Genomic DNA, 20,244 nt, shown 5'->3' on the forward strand with positions numbered 1-20,244 from the left:
TTTCTCCTGGGTATCATTATAATGGCAAAAAAACTTTTTTTCCTTGGCCTAAACCAGGTAGCTTAATCTATTAATCTAAGTAATATTGCTGTAAATGAATCTATTACTCACTAAATAATATTCAAATCATATAAATACCTAAATTCCTTTAAGCCAAAATATCTTAATGCTTTGTCCAGTGTTTATATAAACTACATATGTATAAACTAAATTTATCCCAAAATAACCATGGCTTATGTTGGGAGCAGATCAGATTTGAGGGCTGTATGCAAGGAAAAAATATACCTGTGGAGTCTCTTTTGTTCACCTGATGTTGCCATTACATGCAACTGATGCTGCTATTGCATGACCTTGGTAAAAAACAATTAAAATGTACACTGTAGCTGGGAGGACTGACTATCCTCCCAGAAGGAGGTGTCCTTCTTTAATAAAGATATCTAGGTCCCAGGAGGCTCATTTTGATCCCTAGCCAGTTCCCAGAGGACCCAACTGGGCCTGGTCATGTAAGCAAATTGAATTTGGCCACCATTTTAGGAAAACATCATAAAAACTGCATGCAATAAATTTAAAATCACCAAAAATGCACAGCTAATTATAAAGAATCCACATTCCTGCATTCCTTTTCAATCAATCCAATGAATCCATTTTTAAAAATCTGTTCATTTACTATGGGTACCCATCACTGTTGACACTCTGCTTTCATTTTGCAACTTGTTACTTTAGGGAGTCCTAATTATATTTTACAGAACTTTGATATTTTACAAGGAGATTCTGATTTATTAAGCAAAAGGCAGTTAGCTGCTACTGAACAAGAGTTACAATTAATTGAACATCACATTCAAGAAAGACAGCTTGTTCAAATAGATCTAAAAGCACCTGTTGATTTTATTTTCTTTACCTTGCAATCTCCTACAGGCCTATTTTGGCAAGATGGTGTTTTAGAATGGATTTTTTTTTTACCAAACAATAGACAAAAATGCTTAAATACATATCTGCAAAAAATCATTTCTTTGATAGCCAAAGATCACCAAAGATATTATCAATTAAGAGGTCACGATCCTAATCACATAGTGTGTGATCTCACAAAGGAAGAAGTTCAAAGTCTATATATTTTCAATACCTCTTGGCAAATAGCATTAAATAACTTTAAAGGAAAAATTGATAATCATTTGCCTATGTCAAAGCTTTTACAATTTCTAAAAAGAACACAATGGATCTTGCCTAAAATAGTTTGGGCTTTCCCACTAGAGGGAGCCATTACCATCTTTACTGATGGTAGTAGTAATAGGCTGCATATGTCACCCCAGGGGAAAACTAAAGTTGGAAAATGCCTTATACCTCAGCCCAGTGTACTGAATTAGCAGCTGTAATTCAAGTATTGCAAAATTTTCCACAATCTCTCAATATTGTTTCTGATTCTGAATATGTTTGCCAAATAGTTACTCACATTGAAACAGCTTCTTTGTTTGAAAGAGATGAATTGTCCTGAATGTTTTTATATTTACAAACATTAGTCAGAAGCCTAATTAATCCTCTTTTTATCATGCATATAATAGCTCATACTAGTCTTCCTGGTCCTTTGTCATTACAAAATCAGCAGGCAGATACTCTTGTGGGGTAATTCAGGATCCCACAACATTTCACAAATTTACTCTTATCAATAGCAAAGGGCCACAAAAGAAATGTCCATCTTTATCTAAACAGCAAGCTCAGGACATTGGTAGGACTTGTCCAACCTGTGGACCTTTAAATGCACTCCCACTCGCATCAGGGGTTAATCCTCAAGGTCAAAAAGCAAATGAGGGCCATCGTGGCTCAGCAGGCAGGACTCTCACCTGCCATGCTGGAGACCCGGTTTCACTTCCTGGTTTGCCTGCCCATGTAAAACAAATAAAATAAGACAACAACAACAACAACAACAAAAAAAAAAGTAAATGAATTATGGCAAATGGATGTTACTCCTATTTCACATTTTGGTAAAATGCAGTATATATATATATTATCAAAGACACTTGTTCTCATTTCATCTGGGCTACCGCACAATCTGGAAATCGTTTTTGCCATGTTCGATCATATTTACTTAATACTTTTGCTGTTATGGGATATCCTCAATCTATTAAAATGGACAATGGTCCTGCTTATACAGAAAAGCAACTTCATAAATTCTGTACTACTTTTCATATTACTCATATCACAGGAATTCCACATAATCCCTCTTGAGCAAACCAGACACTAAAGTCTATGCTAATAAAACAGAAAGGGGGAGATGATGATCAGGAGGATGAGGCTATGAAAATAAGTACACCTAAACATCAATTCACAAAAGCACTGTTCACTTTAAATTTTTTAAACATTTATGGTAATTCATCAAAAGACTCCTGCATAACAACATTTTAGTAATTTGGAAAAGAAAAATGGTACAACCCAAGCAGAACTGCAGTTGCAGCTGATCTATTGGAAAGATGTTAAAGATGAGTTATGGAAACCAGGCATGATAAAGGTGTGGGGTAGGGGATTTGCTCTTATCATTGCAGATGATGGAACCTCAGTTTGGATTCCCTCAAAGAGAATAAAACCCAGACATGTCGACCTGAACAAGAATAATAACTAAATGGGTAATGTATATTATAGGACATATAACTTTAATTGCTGAAGGGCAGGGACATAATTATACTTATTGGGCTTATACTCCTAACCCACTTTTGCTGCTAGTCCTAACATGGGCAGATCCACCTTTACCAAAATATCTGAATACAAGTTTAGGATTCCCAGGTCCAATAGATTTAAGACTTTCAAAACTACTTAAAGAAGAAGAAATATGTTATCAAATTTAACTCTTCCATTTTTAGAAAGACCCATATGCATAACTCTATGGACTCAAATGATACTTGCCTGTTAGATGGGAAAGAAAGTTGAAATGGATGACAATTGTGTCATATGGACTGAACAGTTATCATAATTAATGATTCCTATGGAATTGTAAGAGATGTGGCCCCTGTGGGGTCTCCCATCTCTAACTCGAAGATAACTGAGACTATATGGACAGGAAAGCTAAATCAGAGTTTAATACATAGAGAATGATTTGTGCCAAATCCATTGGATGATAAATATAGCACTAGACAAAGAAATTGATAGAAAATTTTCCTTGGACTGAGACCAATTTTTATAGCAAATTCTAGTAACTATAACTTCTCTTTAAATAGCAACCATAAACACTATATGCATATAAGAAATCAAACTTTTAATTATGAGAATTATTTTCTATTGACTTGTCTCCAAGTGTTTATGTTGCAGGAAAATGAGACAATTGTAGCACCAAGGAGAAGAAGAGGTATTTGATTGCTGGTGTAGATGTCAAGATCTTTGCAATCTTCTCCCAAAACACAAATCCTGATCCACTTGGCAAAAGAATATCTGAAAAGGGCTAAGAGACTAATTGGAATAATTATTGCAGCTGTCATTGGAATCATTGGAATTATCACAGTGACTGTGGTCACTGGAACTGCACTGTATCAAACTATACAGATACAGCATTATGTTAGAGAATGGCATAAAAATGCCAGTGAACTGTGGCATAGTCTATCTCATATTGATGAGTAAATTAATAATAGAATAAATGATATAGAGATGGCATTGGTTCATATTGGAGATCAAATGTATAGTTTAATTTTTTTAATGAAATTTAAAATGTGACTGGAATGAGAACAATTTTTGTATTACCCTCTTTAAGATATAATCTGTATTAGAATTATCTCAGAACAATTTACATATAGCTTAAGGAGATGATGTTATACAATCTCTTACCCAAGAGCTAAAAAATCTTAATCCTATTTACTGGTGGAAATCACATCATTTGTTGACTACTTTAGGTCTAGGTTTGGTGCTGTTTATACTCTTTCTTTTCCTCCTCAGCTATGTCAAACAACAAATGTTCAAAGTAGCAAGCCATGCCACTAAGCAGAGCCATGCTAACACTGTGATTCTGGTGAAAGCCCTTGACTCCCTTCCAAATTGAAGTCAGAGAGCTTGACTTGTAGCCAATGATGGGTAAGACCCTTCCTTCAGAGCTTAAGGGCAACCTAAACCAGGCACAGTCACTAAGCAAAGCCACACTAACAGTGTGATTCTTGCAAAAACTCTTGGCTCCCTCCCAAATCAAAGTCAAAGAGCTTGACTAGTGGCCAATGATGGGTAAGATCCTTCCTTCAAAGCTTAAGGGCAACCTAAGACAGGCACAGTCACCTCAGCTAACAAAATAAAAAGGGGGAAATGTAGAAGCCAAGGGTTAAAACAAGACCTGCAGAATTTGTTGGGAGCAGCTGGCGTCAGTGTAGTGGCAAGAAATTGAGGACATTGTTATCTGCTTAATTGGAGGACAGTCTGAGAGGAAGAGAATGTTTGTTTCTTCTTTAACCCCAAGGTCTTGTTAGCTATCTCTTGTATGCAAGGAATAACATACTAAAACGTAGGCACTCTGTTTTATCTCGAAATGTGTGCATGCTTTTAGTCATATAAACCCTGCAGTATATAAGTGGGAACTAGTTAAGAATAAAGTTGTCTATTGTCTGTTATGGCTGAGATTCAGACCCCCTGACCCCATCTTTCTTTCTTTTCTTTCTTCCTTCCTTCCTTCCTTTCTTTCTTTCTTCCTTCCTTCCTTCCTTCCTTCCTTTCTCTCTTTCTCTCTTTCTTTCTTTCTTTCACCATTCCTTAATATCCTTTGAGTTCCATTTCATAGGAAGCAACATTTGCCTTGGGTTTATTTTGCTGTTCTTTCTCTAAATTCTCCAAATGGGCATTTAAATCCTCATATTTTGCTCATTCTTGTTTTCTTAATATAGGCATTTAAGGCAATAACTTTCCCTCTCAGTGCTGCCTTTGCAGCATCCTTTAAGTTATGATATGTTGTATACTCATTATCATTCATCTCCAGACATTTGCTGATTTCTCTAGCACTTTCTTCCTTGACTTACTGATTATTTAAGAGTGTGTTGTTTAATCTGCATATATCTGATTCTTTGGTGATTGTTAATTTCCAACTTCATTCCATTATGATTAGAGAAAGTACTTCATATAATTTCAATGTTATTAAATTTGTGGAGACTCAGTTTGTGTCCCAGTATATGATCTATCCTGGAGGACATTCCATATGTGCTACAGAAGAATGTGCATCTTGGTGTTTTGGAATATAATGATCTAGATATGTCTATTAGATCTAATTCATTTATCTTGCTGTTTAGGTTCTCTATTTCCATGTTGTTTCTCTGTGTGGTTGTTCTATCTATAGTGGAGAGTGGTGCATTGAAGTCTCCCACTATTATGCTGATATGTCTATAGTTCCCTTTAGTTTTTCCAATATGTGCTTCATGTACTTTGGGGCTCCTTGATTGGGAGTATACACATTTATGATTGTTATTTCTACCTGATGAATGTCCTTTTTATTAATATGTAGTGTTCTTCTCTGTCTCTTATGCTGTCTTTACATTTAAAGTCTAATATGTCTGCTATTAGGATAGGTACTCTTGCTTACTTTGAGTTATAGCTTGCATAGATGATCTTTTTCTGTCCTTTCACTTTCAATTTAACTGTATCCTTGAATCTCAGATACATTTCTTGTAAACAACATATAGATGGTTTATGTTTTTTAATCCATTCTGTCATTCTGTATCTTTTTTAACTTTTTATTAATTAAAAAAATTACAAGAAAGAAACACAAACATACCCAACACATACACTCAGCAATTTACAATATCATCACATAGTTGCATATTCATCATCATGATCATTTCCCAGGACATTTGCATCAATTCACAAAAAGAAATAAAAAGACAACAGAAAAATAAAACAAAAACAGAAAAAAAAATTTTACATATCATACCCCTTACCCCTCCCTTTCATTGATCACTAGCATTTCAAACTAAATTTATTTTAACATTTGTTTCCCCTATTATTTATTTTTATTCCATATGTTCTACTCATCTGTTGACAAGGTAGATAAAAGGAGCATCAGACACAAGGTTTTCACAATCACACAGTCACATTGTGAAAGGTATGTCATTATACAATCATCATCAAGAAACATGGCTATTAGAACACAGCTTTAATTTTCAGGCAGTTCCCTCCAGCCTCTCCATTACATATTGGTTAACAGGGTGATATCTACTTAATGCATAAGAATAACATCCAGGAAAAACTCTCAACTCTGTTTGGAATCTCTCAGCCATTGACACTTTGTCTCACTTCAGTCTTCCCCCTTTTGGTCGAGAAGGTTTTCTCAATCCCTTGATGCTGGGTCTCAATTCATTCTAGAGTTTTTCTCAATCCCTTGATACTGAATCTCAGCTCATTCTGGGATTTCTGTCCCATGTTGCCAGGAAGTTCCACACCCCTGGGAGTCATGTCCCACATAGAGAGGGGGAGGGTGGTGAGTTTGCTTGCTCTGTTGGCTGGAGAGAAAGGGCACATCTGAGCAACAAAAGAGGTTCTCTTGGGGGTGACTCTTAGGCCTAATTTTAAGTAGGCTTGACTTATCCCCTGTGGGGTTAAGTTTCATATGAACAAACCCCAAGACTGGGGGCTCAGCCTATAGCTCTGGTTGCCCACACTGCTTGTGAGAATATCAAGAATTCAACTTGGGGAAGTTGAGTTTTCCCCAGTTCTCACCATTCCCCAAAGGGGACTTTGCAGATACTTATCCACTCACTGATCAAATCACTCTGGGATTCATCAGGGCATCACCTGGACAAACCAACAAAATCTCATGTGCTTCACAATGTTCCATGTACTTAAGGTGTTCAACCAACTCTCTACATAAGTTATATTAGGAGATGCACTAGTCAAAGTATAAATTTGTACCAAATAAACATTTTTTGCTTTAGTCTCACACATAAGTTGAAATTTTAAAATAGTAATTACCATCTATTTTCAGCATACTGCAGTAATGACATTCTTTTGTTCTTCCTCATGCAAAAACATTTTATAAATTTGTACATTTAGTCACTATCATTATACACTCTAGGCATTCCTAGATTATACCATCTCAATTTTTATCCTCTATCTTTCTTTGTGATTTCATTTATGCCCCAGCCCTCCTCCCTCTATCATTCTCATATGCAGTTTCATTCAGTGTTTTAACATAATTGTATTACAATTAGGTAATATTGTGATGTCCATTTTTGAGTTTTTATATTCAGTCCTGTTGCACAGTCTGTATCCCTTCAGCTCCAATTACCCAATATCTTACCCTATTGAGTCTGTATCTCTTAATGGGTGAGTTTAGTCCATTAACATTCAGAGGAACTACTGTGAAAACAGTTCTTGATTCTACCATCTTGTCCTTTAGTTTTAATTTGTCAGATCTGTATATTTTCCTTCTCTTTTTCTTTTCCTTTAAATTACCTCCACTCCTATTTTTCTATTCTATGACCTTTTCCAACCTCCTTCTCCTGTCTTTTATTTATTTTTTTATCAGCTGACAAGGCTCCCTTTAGTATTTCTTGTATAGTTAGTCTCTTGTTGACTACTTCTCTCAATCTTTCTTTGTCTTTGAAGATTTGAATCTCTCCCTCAATTTTGAAGGATAATGTTGCAGGATAAAGAATTGTTTGTTGAAAAACTTTCTCATTCAGGATCTTAAAAATATCATACCACTGCTTTCTTGCTTTCATGGTGCCTGTTGAGTAGTCTGAAGGTATTCTTATGTGTTTTCCCTTATATGTAGTAGATTTTTTTCTCATGCTGTTTTCAGGTCTTTCTTTTCCTCCTCAACACCTGACAGTCTGATTAGTATGTGTCTTAGAGTGGGCCAGTTCAGATTTATATTTAGACTTCACTGGGCTTCTTTGATTTCCATATTTGTGTCTTTTATAAGGGTTAGGAATTTTTCTCCAATTATATCTTTAGCTAATTTTCCCAATACTTTACACTTCTCTTCTCTATCTGGAATACCAATAATTCTTATATTTGTGGACTTCTTGTTGGCCATCATTACAGTAAAATCCACTTGTATGTTTTCCACCTTTCTGGCCATCTGTTCTTTGTGTTTTCTATTTCTATTGTTCTATCTTCTAGGTCACTTATTCTTCCTCCTGCTTCTTTGAGTTTGCTATCGTGTGTCTCCACTCTATTTTTTTATATGGTGTACTGTATCTTTCACTTTTGTGACATCTGCTATTTTTCTATTTACTCTCTCATATTCTTCTTTATACTCTTCTAGTGTCTTCCTGATATCCTTTATTTCTTTATATTTAACCTTGAGTAGTTGTTTCATATCCTGTGTCCCCCCTGGAATTTTGATTTGAAAAGTTGACTGGGCCATTTCTGCTTGGATCCTTGAGTGATCTGTGATTTTTTGTTGTTTTGGAGGTATTTGATTTTCTTGATATTGTTATTTTGCAAGTCAGTTTTCTTCACTCTTCAAAAGTTTTGTATTCAGCTTTTGCTGAATATTTCTTTCTGCACATTGTTGTCAGTTATTCTCCACCAAGTCAAGATCTGGATTTCAGGTAGGGGATACAATAATACTTAAGGGTCTATTAGAAGCTAGGCTGAAGTCACATGGGTACTCCAGGATCAGAATGGTTGCCCACAACATAGGAGACCCAGGCTTGACTCCTAGGCTATGCACATTAAAAAAAATGAGAAAAGAAAGACTGATGAAATAATATAGTAAAAATTTGAAACAGAAAAGCAAGAACCACAGCAAAATATACCTCAATGTTAGTAGGTACCAGAATCAAAAAGAGATAACCCAGGATATACTGGGAGTGAAGTCAAGTTGGTGACACCAGAGGGAGAGAAAATTTAAGAGAAAAATAATAATAGTAATAATAAAAATAAATGAAATGTAATACTAAAAATAATATGTGAAGTAAAAAATAGGAAATTTTGGAATAAAAATTTCATTCAAAGAATGAAAATATAATGATATAAAATATACATATAAAAATTTAAAAATAATGGAAAGGACCATAATCATTACTAATAAAAATGTATAGGATGAATACATTTTAAAAGGGGGAAATAAAAAAAAGAATATTAAGAAGCAAAAAATAAAATAAATAGGCAAATATGGAGTTATCTTGCCTGCACAAACTCTTTCTACTTAGCATATGGCGACCATAACCCTCCTCCTACCTCAAACTATACCCTCAATCTGATGCAGCTGTCATGCACTTACCATATTTGGCCAACAGATGGCATGCTTGAATCTCCTGCCCCTCAGCCCTGCCCCTCCTGGCCAGAGCTACTGGAGATCGGTAGCACATTGGACTTTAGAAAAATTAAGGACTTTTATGCCTCAGAGGACACTATAACAAAATTTAAAAGACAACCCATGAATTGGGAGAAAATAATCACAGGTCATATGTCCAACAAGAGAGTAATAAAGAATATATAAAGAATTTCAACAACTCAATAACAAGACGAAAAACCTCCCAAATGGACAAGTGGCTTGACTAGACCTTTCTCCAAAGAAGATGGTCAAGTGGCCCTTAAGCATGAAAAGAGGTTCAACATTTTTAACCTTTAGGAAAATGCAAATCAAAGCCAAAATAAGATACCACTGCACACCCACTGAGATGGCTGTTCCCATAAACAGAAAATAACAAGTGTTGATGAGCATGTGGTAAAGTTGGAACTCTCACACATTCCTCATAGAACTGTAAAATAATGTAGTCTATGTGGAAAGCAGTTAAGCAGTTCCTGAAACCTTAAATATGGAATTATTATGAGATCCAGCATTTCCACTCTTATGTATATTCCAGAAGACTGGAAAACAGGGAATCAAACAAATACTTGTATACCAATGCTCATAGCAGAATTATACACAATTGCCAAAAGGTATCCATCAGTAAATGAATAGTTAGAGAAAATGTGGTATATGCATACAATAGAATATTATTCATCCAAAAAAATGAAGTTCATGTTCAAATGAACATGAACCTTGAAAACATATGCTAAGTGACTCTAACCAAACACAAAAGGACAAATACTGTTTGAGGATTTATCAAGAATATGCAAATTCATAGGGAGAAAGAGTTGAAGAGAGTTTACCAGGGAATGCAGAAAGAAGATTGGAGGGTTATTGTTTAATGAGTATAGAGTTTTTGTTTGGGATGTTAAAAAATTCTGGAAATAGTGATTGGTGGACAACATTATGAATGTACTTAATGTCACTGAATTGAACCCTGAAAAAATAGATACATGGATGGGAGATGGGGCAATAAAGTGGCATAGAGAAGTATGGGAATTGGTTCATTCCATAGGGTAGCTAATTAATAGCCAGGAACAATTTGGAAGAACTATTGTGGGACTTCATGACCAGACACACATCGCACACCAGTCTGGAATGGGTGGAAGGGCCAATATCACAGCACAGAACTGAAAGTAAATTTTTCAAGGATGTGGAGGCTGCTGACGCTTCCCCTACTGGCATGACTGGCTGTCTTGGAGTCCCTCCCCAGAGGTAATCAGAAGTCATCTCTACTAAGAGCAAGGGAAGGAGAAATCAACCAAGTAACAACAGTGGATTTGATTCACAAATTCAGATCTGCTTGTACCTCTGAGCACAGATAAACATACAACTCAAGAAAGAAATGCAGAAGTTTCTCCCCAGCAAGGAGATGAGGCTAATGAAAAACCAGTGGCTTTTGAAGTTGGCTGAGTTCAGAATAGAGGAAAAGGGCTGAGAGCCAAGGAAAAGGCCACATAGAATTAGATCCCAATTCTGGCACCAAGCCAGAATGCCCTAAAACACATGAGGCACTAAAAACAATTAAGGGAAAAGGAGACACTTCTACAATAATATTTGGAGACTTCAATACACCACTCTCCTCAATGGATTGAACATCTAGACAGATGACCAATAATGAAACTGAGTTCTTGAAGAAAAAATTTATAATTTTCACCAACCAATGAAGATATTTAATGTGGATATCTGAGAATTTTAAACTCTTAGCTGTATTAATAAGTGGTGAATGCTTATTCTTACCTAATGAGGGGAGTACTGCAGGTATTTCTGACCTCATTTCTTTCTTCACTTACTCTGCCTTCTTTATGATGTTTTATAGAATAGATGGAATGCATTTTGTCTTAAGATGGCATCACCTTGAAACTATACTTAAAAAGATTTATTTTGCTATTTTCAAACTGACAAAATAATTTGAAGCCAGAGCACTTATTTCTATATTGGAAAAATGGTTTTGAAAAAACAATGACATAAATATTTGATCTAATTTTTTTATATTAAGCCAAAGATTCTACCATCTAAATATGAGTTCAAAGGATTCTGGCTAAAATCATACAAAAACATGAGTTTAAATGGAAAATATTATTAAAGGTTTTATTTTTAATGAGATATGAAACTGCAATCCTTTGTTTTATTAAAGTTAAGTTTTTAAAAGTTGTGTTTATATGTAATCCTAGTATTAGACTAGGATCAGAGTTTTAATAAATCGCAGCTAAATATTTTTGCAGTTCTTTCTATAATGAAATAGAATGGAAAAATATGGAGGTGAAATGTATATTTTAAAAAGTCGACTGATATGATTTTTTTACTCCTTCAGTAGAAATTCAAGCACAGCTACAATTCCTTTCATTTTTTCCCCCTGGGAATTAAGTATTTAGTATTTCAAAGGCCTACAGAGTTGGTGACTTCATTATTTTTTCTTTCAAAGGTACAGTATTTATAGGGTTAAAATATTAGATTTAGAGTAACAACAGTTTCAATCACATTCTTCATAAATGGTGTATTTGATGTATTTATCTTAACTAGATATTGCAAAAAATTCTAATAAGTCATGAAAATCAGTTTGCCACATGGAACTTTTAAAGCAGTGATACCTCCTCAGACTAGAAACATTCAAAAAGTACAAGTCTTCTTCTCTCACCATTGTCCATTAACCCCATTCCCAACATCTCGTAAGAACCTCCTACCATCGTGCACTATTAAACTGCTACTTTTAGTTTTTTTTTTTCTGAAAACTATTCTTACACAATGTCTTCACTTACACTGTTTGTTTCTTCTAGGTGGAATGTTCCCTGTCTCTGGGTACCAAAAGACTAAATATCCTCCAAGGATAAAATGAAAATAATTTTTTAAAAATATAGAAGTAATATACAATTACTATAACATTAAAACAATAGAAAATATTTGGGGTAAAATTGATAAACACCCTTCTCCCTTCTAATCCTTAATCTGACTACTCTCAAGATAAATGCTGCTGCCATCCCAAATATATACCATTCTTGGTATACTCAATTCATCATAATATTCTCCTTGTGTCTGGATTTGCATAGCAATATTTGTGTTTATAATTTTGCTATCCTTATAATGTCCTTTAGGTTCAAGGGCTACTTTTTTTTTTTTTTTACCATTTTTTGGTGTATTCATGAAATACCAAATAGTTTGAATTTAAAACAATAGATTTTCAATAAATATTTACTGGGTAAGTTAGTGAATTCTTAAATAAGTTCATTTTAATAATTAAGGTATTATTATCTACATGAAAAATGAATCACTCCCAAGAAAATGTATTAACTCACCATCACATCTTGGAAAAGGATAGTTCCAATTTCTGTTGCTCCATGCTGACAAGTAAGGACTGGATGGCCTATTAATATGTACCCAGGATAACACTCAAAAGATATTGATTGCCCCACACTATAGTCTGAGTTGATCATATACCGATTTTGAAATGGAGGAGAATCTGGGCAGTTCTGTAATTCATAAGCTGAAACAAATAGAGAAATAAAATCAAACTTATATATAAGGAATTAAATTAGTTTAGAATTTAGAGTAGGGATATGATTACTAACAACTTTTTAAGATTAACTTTTCAAAAGATAATGTTTTTAAAATGTCTCTTCCAAGTTGCCAGTTACCATCCTAAAAAAAAAATTATTATTTTTAGTAGCAGGATTATAACAACACACATTTATGAATACTTACTCTGTCCTTTAGAAGCAATATAGCACTTACCAAGGAATTTCATAATGTTTAACTTAGAAAGAAAGTATAGGACATGAACTTAATTTAATTAAAAAAGTAATATGTCTGATAATAAAAAGCATTTATAAATAAATGCCTGGTGAACATAGCCCTAACAATTTCTTTTTAGTTTAAAAGTGAAAAACACTACCATTCTAAATTAAGTGCTTCTGACTAGGAAATACATAGTTGCTTTGTTTTCAACTTAACTGCTTGATACAAATATAATATGGAAGTTTATTCTGTTTTCTTTATTTCTTTTTTTTTTTTTTTACATGGGCAGGCACCAGGAATCGAACCCAGGTCCTTTGGCATGGCAGGCAAGTATTCTTGCCTGCTGAGCCACGGTGGCCTTCCCTGTTTCCTTTATTTCTTGAAGAAAAAAACTATAGAATCACTAAGCTAGTGATTCCTATCAGGACAATATTTTTATAGTATATAGTTGTTATTGTGCTTTATCATTAAGTCCTTTGTGTGCTCTAGAATAAAGTCTAGGTAGGATGATAGCTAATAAATGTTATTCACAGTCTTTGTGCTGCAAAAATTTACCCATAAATTAGTAACAGTTAGCTAATCCACAAGTTAGGTGCAATTTCCTGCTTGGTATCATGTTTCAACTAATTTAGAAACCCTGCAGACAATTTTCTCTTATATACTTTTGTGGAGAGTGAATGAATAATTTAAAGCCCACTATATCATCTTTTAATCCTTAGAGTATATTGTTATACATAAAGGTGACTGAGAATTCACTTCTAATACAATAATAAAGCCACACGGTGCAATAGCAATTCAGGAGGAAACTGTGCTCAGCGTCTCCCTCTCATGTATTTCTGAAAACCGATCAATAGCTCTTTGCCCTGGGCAACACATAATAAGTTTTAAAAGAACAAAAGGTTATCCATTACTCTTCTCGCAATCAACTCGATATACAGCAATAATATAAAGAATACAGGTGACTACTAGAGAGTCCTTTCATGTGCAGAATAAAGTAAAAAGGATTTAATTTCATATTTAAATTGTTTAGCCAGGTGATCAACATTGGTGAATGTGTAGCTTTGAGATTTTAAAATAAAGGCTGAAATACTTTATGTTCTCTGATTTCTGCCAGGCATTTTCCAGGTTTGGGTCTTAATATTTCTGTATGAATTACCTGGAATAAAAAGGGGTGGGAAAGGATAAGGATATTGCAAAAGGAATAAAATAGCTGAATATGCAAAACTGATGGACACATGAAAATGTATAAGCTAGAGGAATATTAGGTAGTTCTTCAAGATTGAAATACAGAGTATATGATTTGGAAACACACAGAGGTTAGGTTTCCTTTTGCCCAGAAGAGTAATTCGTCTGTATATCATACTAAAGGGACTGGATTTTTACCATAAAACTAATGAGGGGAACACAACGAAAGATATCAATAGGCTACTATAAGGAGATTTGAATTCTGAATGATCAATGCAGTTACTGTTTGGACTTTCAGTTTGTCTTTATTAACATTTTTCAAAAGTGAGTATTTAACATCCTATGGAATTATGAGGTTTTTTTATTAATAGGTTTTTCTTAATGAACTTGTGAAACTGCATTTTTCTCTTTAAATATTAATATACAAAGCTGGTGAGTCAATTGGGTCATTTGATTATGGCAATGTGCTATAACCCTTTGGGAAAGCTATTTAAATAGAGCCATAAAAAATCAATTTTACCATTTGACTAGTAATATCATTTATACACATCTTTACTATGAGAATAATTTCAAAGAAGAGAAAAAGCTAAGTGCTCAAACTTGTTAATTACAGCAATATCTAGTTTATAGTACTCTGAATGTCTAAATAAATAGGTTATGATCGATAGACTCATAAATACTAAAGTGGTAAAATATAGTGTTAACATCTTATAGTAATCATGTATGTATATGTTTGTATATACTTATTTGTATATATATTTAATTATTGATATTTTCAATGTAATAAAGTTACCATGCAGCTGAGCAGCAGAATACTATGGTTAACTATTGTTAAACCTTATCTTAAATTAGCAGATTAAAAGAAATCCTTAATTTTACATTTCAGTATTCCTTGATTTTAATCATTTTTTTATGTGCAATCAAAAAAAATTTTTTTTACATGGGCAGGCATCGGGAATTGAACCTGGTCATCTGGCATGGCAGGGAAGCATTCTTGCCTACTGAGCCACCATGGCCTGCCCTTAAAATATTTTTTATGTCTCTGAACTGGAGTCAGATAACCAGCTGAAAGGCAATCAAGAGCAAAAAGATAAACAAATGGCAAAGATTTTTCAATGTTTTGAGATAATTCCTGGCATTGGCTTCTGGGAGAACTAAAACTGGAATAACCTGGTGTTAGAAAAAGTCATCTCATGAAGGGAGCAGAGAAAACATTTTACAGGGAAGGTGCTGGGAAGTATATGAAAACCAGGGGTTTTCTACTTATTCTATCATATCACCAGAGATTTTGGATAATCATTTCCTAATTGTTCTCAAGGTCACATCTTGATTGTACCATACAAAAATGAAACAGAGTGCTGCCTACTCATCAAAATTGTACTGAAAATCAAATAAGTTAATTTATGTGATAGAATTCTATAAACTGTAACATGCCTTAAAGTGATATTGTTTTAATTTATAACACTGAATATTATAAGCAATCACATATATGATGTATTGATAATATGAATTTAGGGCACACATTGTTGAAGTTCAGTATTTACATTAACATAATGCCATCTTTCGACATGTATCTTTTTAATTCAATAAGTAGATCCAAGTTCTATTTATAGAAAATCAAATATGATTTACCAAGGACAGAATGAACGTTGTGATGCTGCCTTTTTGATGATGCTACATTATAACATGGAAGTTCACAAATTAGAAGGAAACACTTTCTATAAGAGTTTATTTCAAGGCCAATAAGCATTATAAACACGTGTTATTAAAGAAATGTAAAGTGCCAAGGATTGTTTGCAAAAGAAAAAGTGCTTTTCAGTCAAATGTTTTGTTTTTTTTTGGGGGGGCATGGGCAGGCACCGGGAATCGAACCCCAGGTGTCTGAGATGACAGGCGAGAACTCAGCCACTGAATCGCCTGCCTGAGTCAAATGTTTTTGAATATGGAATTTGAAATTCATAAAGATGATTGTTGCATGGTCTATAAGAGTGAGTTATGTAGTTGTTTTTATACCTTATAAGTAGAGTATTGGACTGTTTAAATTCTCCATGTAATATAAGACTTCAAGGGGAAAACTCTATAGATGTCCAAAAGCAAAGTATTCTAAACTATAAGAAAGAAGTTTGTGTTAATAGAACATATTCAAAGACTTGAGAGGCATACTCATCATTAGTGTTTGCTTTTGCAGAAGTTAGTATGCTGTATGTGAAAAACTAGTTGCTTGGAAAACAGAACAAATAAATGTAGAAACAAGGATCATTAAAACAGAAAGTCAACTCAAATCAGTGTCTCTTTTTCCCTTTTTTTCCCACATGCACACCTTTGTCCCATTCCTCCACTGTACTTCTTCCTAGGCCAGTCTCACAAAATACAAAGCCAGGCTTTCTCTGCCTTGCCAAAAAACTAACTCAAGTTGAAGGCCATAAAAACATATTTTTTTCCTGAAAGCCAGGGCCAGATTGCCTGGAAAATATGCACACTGTACAATATACCTTCTTACAATATTGTTACTTGAGTCTAAAGTTATTTTATAGACCAGTGCTCACAAAAAGAACAAATAATCCCATTCTGTGTTTGAACTATCAACAAATTTCCTTCTGTACTATGTTTAGAATGAAATCAGCAGGCTTGTTCTCATTCGTGTTTTTGCTTTAAAGATAACAAACTCTGTTGGAGAAGTGAGTCCTTTCAAACACCAAACACAACTACTAAAAAAGAGGAAAAATAAGCTATCAAAAATGGATTGCCATTTCCATGAGAGGAGAAGCAAATATAATTGGATTTGAAATAATCTAATATTCATTGGAAGATTTCACCCAGATTTAACAGTGACTTCGAGGTGCACAAGCACAAACACACACACATACATACGCACATTCACTCACATGCATTTAAAAAAAATGTAATACAATGCATTTCCTTAATTTTGTTATGTAGTTTGCTGGCTAATTTAAGAATTGTATTCAAATTCTTTCTAAGGACAGATGAAACTGGAGTTGAAGGGTACCGGCCTATTTCTGCTAATAAAATTAACCTCTGTTAAAGGATTGATATGGAGGATGGCAAAGTTGCTTTCCAGCTTATAACCTCGTGATTCTAAGTCTAATAGCCATGGAATACTCTAATGGCTCTGATACAATTGTCCCATATGGAAAAAAATTAGTAGGCTTGCTCATGCATGTGGAGGAGTGGTTTTTATCACTGCTTCATTTATTGACAAATTAAATGTTAGCTATAAATGGCATCTTAACAGAAATTTGTCTTGCTCTCATGGAGCATACATTTTACTGAAGAAACAAAAATAATTAATAAGTAGATAATTATGTAAAATAAGTTTAAGTTACTATGTAAACTGTTATTAAATCAAATTAACATGGACTGAAATAAAGATGAAAACAGACTGAAATATGCAGGGGCAGTCAAGAAACAGTCTGTTGAAGAAATGACATTTTAGCTGAGATCTAAATGGTGTGAAGGTGCAGGGCAGGTAAAGACCAAGGAAGGAAGGTTTTTTTTTTTGCATTTGCACTGGGAAGTAGGGAAAGCTTTTTAGGTCGAGGAAATAGTATGTGTGACAAAGAAAGAAGTCACTTGTCTGAGATAAGGTAGAGAGTTCAGGGAGACAGATTTTTCAGTCACTTCTCCCAACTTGTGTGCACTGTTCCAAAATTTTTACACTACTTAGAGAGAAGGTGCCAGTAACCAGATAGAAAATTCAATAAAACAAAAAGCCAGGACTAATTTCTGTATCTCATATGTCATATTTGTCAGGGCAAAAAAAAAAAAACTCAAAATAAAGCATTGCATTGTTCATTTCTGAATTATTTTAGGAATTTGTTTTAAGAATTTAAGAATTATTTTTTAATATTGTGAATTATACACTTAGCATATAGATAAGTTACATTGTTTTTAGATATTTGTGCCAAATTTCTTATTTAATGGAGTACATTACTATTTAAATATTAACATTAATATTCTTCCAAGCTTTTGACATATAACATCATAAATTCATATTCTTTTTCTTTGGTAAATATCTTTCCTGAACTTTGATTCATTATCACATTTTACACAATGATATACACACTGAAATAAAGGACTTTATTAGGAGTCTGAATTAAAGTAGCCAAAAAGAATGAATAAAAATAACTCTGTAGATGCTAAAAATATGTGAATTTTGGAAGAATCCTTATTGAGTCTTTTTTAGCATAGGAACAATAGATTTTCCATTGCCTGTTTTGACCATTTATAACAGCCTCTAAAGATGTGGCACATGGAAGTATATGGATTTGAATACTGTGCTCTCTAAGTTTGAGGACTGAAGAATCTCAACTGTCAGAATCCTCATTCAAACATGGCTAACAAATTCTTTAGTCTCCTGAAAGCATTAATTCCTGTACATTGATTTTTTAAATATAAAAAGTTTTAATTTAAGGAAAACAGCCATTAAGTAAGAGAATTTTAAAAAATCTGATGGATTTGATAAAGAATTTATCTTCTTTATCAGCAATAAAGAGAGGCAAAATTCAAGATTTTCAACTGTTTTGACAACTTGTCCATATTCTCTCTATTCCACACTTGATGACTGCTAAAGGCTTTTAGAGATATTATTTAATCATTGTATAATATTTTTTGAATTATGTATCATGTAAAAGTTGAATTAGAAAAAAATCATCATCAACAGAAGAAGTCAAATGCCTTGACATAGGTGTGCCTTAACTCTGTGACTTGAGGTAAACCTACTTCTCCTCATACAATGGCTGTGGGATCTTGGTCATATCACTTAAATTCCATCTCTTCATATCTTCATTTATGTAAGTGGAACAAATATACATATTTTATCAATGAACCACAAGAATTAAATGTGGTAAAGAATGCAATCATCCATGGTTATCATATATTAGTTCAATAAATCTTAGTCTGGACTGCAACGATTTTCTAATTTCTTTGACAGAGTATGTTACACAAATTAAGTTAAAGAACTTGAGCCTCTTCTGATAGAATCTATTTGATGAGGGTAGACTAGGAAGAAGTAAGCTACTGCTTCTGATGTCAGAAATTAATGTGAAGTACTTTGAGAAAACTGGGCCTTGTCACAGGGAGGGGAGACAGCAGTTTACATTGAAGTACACACTGAATACTAATTTGAAGCCCTACTCAAGTCCTTTTCTTCCTTCTCAACTGACAAAGGAAGCAGGGGTCTCAGTAGCAGCTAAGCCATGTATTGTGGTCCACAGACTTTTTTATGCATGCATGCATAAGCTTACCAGTTTCTCACATCAGCCACTGTAAATTTCTTAGATGATGCATCACACTTTTTTTGTGACCAGAGATATGGTCCAGGCTCTCACATTGAAGATATATATTTTTTTGCCTCGATGTTTCTCATTTCCTAAATGTTAACTCCTTGATCCCAGTACCTACTTGGCAAGCCAACCAAAATTGCTAAGGTAGCAACCAATTCTGGACATTTTCTGCTAAATGTAGCCTCTACTTGTAGATCTTAAAACAAATTTCTTGCTGACAATTGCAATTACAACTGCACCTTGTCCTTAGTCCAACAAGGAATGAGTGCCCAGTGGGACTTTTGCATCATAGCCTTCATGTTTTTGAGGCCATAAATTTGGCCCAAAGGAACTGGTAAAGTCACTGAAGTCAAGGACTGTGGGCTCACACAACATTTTGTTATGAATGTAACACTTAGACTGGTGTGCAGTTTGAAACTGTTATGTAACTCCAAAAAGCCATGTTCTTTTAATCCTGGTTCAATTTTGCTTACTGGGATCTTTTTGACTAAGTTGTTTCCACAGAGATGTTACTCACCCAATTATGGGTGGGACCTTTTGATTAGGTGGTTTCCATGTAGATATGTCTCTACCTATTCAGGGTGGGGTTGCTTACTGGAGTCCTTTAAGAGGGAACATCTTGGAAAAAGCTTTAGAGCCCACACAGCCAGAGATCTTTGGAGAGGAAGAAAAAATAAACACTCCCAGGGAAGATGTTTGAAAAGAGAAGCCAAAAACCTCAGCAGATGCCAACCACGAGACTTTCCAGCTGACAGAGGTTCTCCAGACCTTTCA

At 34.2% G+C, this 20,244-nt stretch overlaps 1 protein-coding gene across 10 annotated transcripts in view; it reads right to left on the reverse strand.

The window, feature by feature from the left end:
* LOC143667177 (CUB and sushi domain-containing protein 1-like) overlaps positions 1-20,244 on the reverse strand; it is a 315,312-nt gene that overhangs the window by 54,347 nt on the left and 240,721 nt on the right. For 9 of the 10 annotated variants that reach the window (XM_077141077.1, XM_077141088.1, XM_077141080.1 and 6 more), the window contains one exon: positions 12,544-12,731. In XM_077141077.1, the coding sequence (XP_076997192.1) occupies positions 12,544-12,731 (188 nt within the window). Of the gene's footprint in view, positions 1-9,021; positions 9,309-12,543; positions 12,732-20,244 lie in introns of those variants that run through there. The other variant, XM_077141079.1, reaches the window with a different exon arrangement.

This window comes from Tamandua tetradactyla, chromosome 23 (assembly GCF_023851605.1).
Source record: "Tamandua tetradactyla isolate mTamTet1 chromosome 23, mTamTet1.pri, whole genome shotgun sequence".
Lineage (NCBI taxonomy): Eukaryota > Metazoa > Chordata > Mammalia > Pilosa > Myrmecophagidae > Tamandua > Tamandua tetradactyla.